The following is a 2,346-nucleotide window of genomic DNA, read 5'->3' as shown; positions in this document are numbered from 1 at the left end:
TCTTTTTGTTGGAAGTTATAGCTCCTCCCAGTTCAGTATCCTCTGGGAATTTCATTTCCCTCTCAGATTATTAACAAAGCTGTTACTGAAGAATGTTGACCTAAATCAGCGGTTCTCAAACTTTTGTACTGGTGCCCCCTTTCAGATAGGAAGCCTCTGAGTGCGACCCCCTTTATAAATTAAAAACACTTTTTTATATATTTACCACCATTATAAATGCTGGGGGCAAAGCGGGGTTTGGGGTGGAGACTGACAGCTTGTGACCCCCCATGTAATACCCTCGTGACCCCCTGAGGGGTCCCGACCCCCAGTTTGAGAACCCCTGAGCTAAATAATTCTAATACCAAAAGCAGGTCATGGCAGTGAGTAGTGGCCACCTCTCTGTCAGCTCATTCCTGGGGTCACAGCTGGGGCCTACTTCTTGCCCTGGTGGGTGTGGTACAGGCGAGCCATGTCTTGCATGTAGCAACGCTCTCGCAGCAGCTGCTGTGCCTGCTCCTCTAACCGGCGCTTGTGTAAATGCAGTGTGCGTGATCGCTGGATGAGCTGGTGCAGCTCCTGCCGCAGCTCCTGGTTCTCACATTTCACCTGGTCGCTATGCTCCTGCATGCACCGTGCAACCACTTCCTGTGCCTGCTGCAGCAGGCAGAGCACCTGCTGCTGGGACGTCTGCTCAAAGGCAGCCTTTTCTTGCAGGAAATGGCTTTTGGTCTCCTGCAGGTGCTGAGTGTGCTGCTGCCTGGTGGCCACCAGCTCTTCCTGCAGCTCCCTGATGTGGGCAGCCTGCTCCTGCTGCAGTGCCTGGATCTCCCGCAGGCCCTCAACCTCCTTGCTAAGGCGGAGAAGTTCACCCTCTTTGTGCAACAGTTGTTCCCGCAGAGCTGCCTCCTTCCTCTGGTAGAGGGTGAGCAGTTCCTGCTGCTCCCTGCGGATCTCCTCTACGGCCTGCTTGTTCCGATCATTCAGGGAGATGATGGCATCCTGGCGCCGCTGGGCCCTCTTGGCCACATAGCACATGAATTCCTGGCTCTCAGCACGGAGACGCTGGGCCTCTTGCTGCAGGAACTCGTTCTCCTCCCGAAGCTGAACACGTGCCCCCTTCATGTCCTCCAGCTCCTTGCAAAGGCGGCTGTACTCCTGCTGCAGCAGCACCTCTTCTCTGCTGGCTACAGCCCCCTCGGCAGCTCCCTCCAGGGGTGCAGCCACACCTGGCTGCCCCTTCTGCTCTTGCTGCAGTTTCTGCCTTCTCTTGGGGGGCATAGTGAGTCCTCAAGAGAGACAGAATGGAAAAAGATATAGTAAAAGAGACAGCTCAACAGCTTCCACACACCTCTCCCCAGTGAGCATCAAGAGCAGCTCACAGACCAGGGGAGCTGAAGGGGGGAGGCTTCACGCCCCAGCGCTTGTAAAATAGCTGGGTGATTGGAGAACAGTAGTGGTGACCGCAAAGAAACAGGTGTGGTGGCCAGAATAGGTCCTGGTGTCTCAGGTTACAGGGGTACCTCCTGAAGCCTCCTGTTTCTGCTGAAAATTCCATAGGCTGTGAGTATTAAGTGCCCCATACCCCTTTCCACACCACTGGAGTAGAGGGGATCTAGAGAAGGAATTTTCTGCTGGCATTTTCTCCATGTGCAGAGTTGGGGTCATGGCTTCCCTCGGACAGGCACGTCCCCTGTGCTAGAAAGCCAAACACTGTGACAAGGAAAGCCCCTCAACCTTGTACCCCCTCGCCCCAGGACAGGGCTTTCCAGTCCAGCCTCCCTGTGCCCCCAACTCCCCTTCACTCTGTACCCCCCCACCCCAGCTCCTCTCACCTCATGCCAGTCTGCTACCACTTCCCTCACCACATCCCAGGGCCCTGGCTCCCCCCACCTCATACCACCCAGCATCGCTTACCCCAGGCCAGGTCCCCCACAGCTCTCCTGCACCCCATGCCAGGACCCTGGCTCCCTCCCAGCTCCCCCACTGGTACCAGCCCCCTCTGACTCCCCCCACCCCATACCACCCAGCTCCTTCCACCTCAGGCCAGGCCCCCGCAGCACCCCCTACCTCGTGCCCCGTTCCCCCACCATGCTGGGCCCTGCCAACCTCGTGCCAGCCCCGCTGTTTCCCTCACCCTGTGCCCCGGCCCCTCTCACCCCACACCGCACCGCGTACCGCCTGGCTCCCCTCCCCCCATGCCAGGGCCCTGTCTCCCCCCACCTCATACCACCCACCATCGCTTACCCCAGGCCAGGTCCCCCCCGCTCTCCCCCCAGGCCGGGGCCCTGGATCCCCCCACCTCATACCACCCACCATTGCTTACCCCAGGCCAGGTCCCCCCCCCCCCCCCCCCCCCCCCCCCCC

The 2,346-nt window shown here is 59.1% G+C and overlaps 1 protein-coding gene across 1 annotated transcript; it reads right to left on the bottom strand.

Moving 5' to 3' along the window:
• Positions 1-279: 279 nt before the first annotated feature.
• LOC112113114 (coiled-coil domain-containing protein 166-like) lies at positions 280-1,260 on the bottom strand. Its single transcript, XM_024209300.1, has one exon. It carries the CDS (start codon positions 1,258-1,260, stop codon positions 415-417), a length of 846 nt encoding a protein of 281 aa, XP_024065068.1. The 3' UTR covers positions 280-414.
• Positions 1,261-2,346: the final 1,086 nt, after the last annotated feature.

Source organism: Terrapene carolina, unplaced genomic scaffold (assembly GCF_002925995.2).
Source record: "Terrapene carolina triunguis isolate 2854851 unplaced genomic scaffold, T_m_triunguis-2.0 Scaffold22833, whole genome shotgun sequence".
NCBI lineage: Eukaryota > Metazoa > Chordata > Testudines > Emydidae > Terrapene > Terrapene triunguis.
Note: the sequence above shows the minus strand (reverse complement) of the source record. Positions and strands in the feature narration are given on the sequence as shown.

What these genes read in the sequence shown, in the direction of transcription:
- LOC112113114 (XM_024209300.1), bottom strand. Translation starts at nt 1,260, where the DNA reads ATGCCCCCCAAGAGAAGGCAGAAACTGCAGCAAGAGCAGAAGGGGCAG.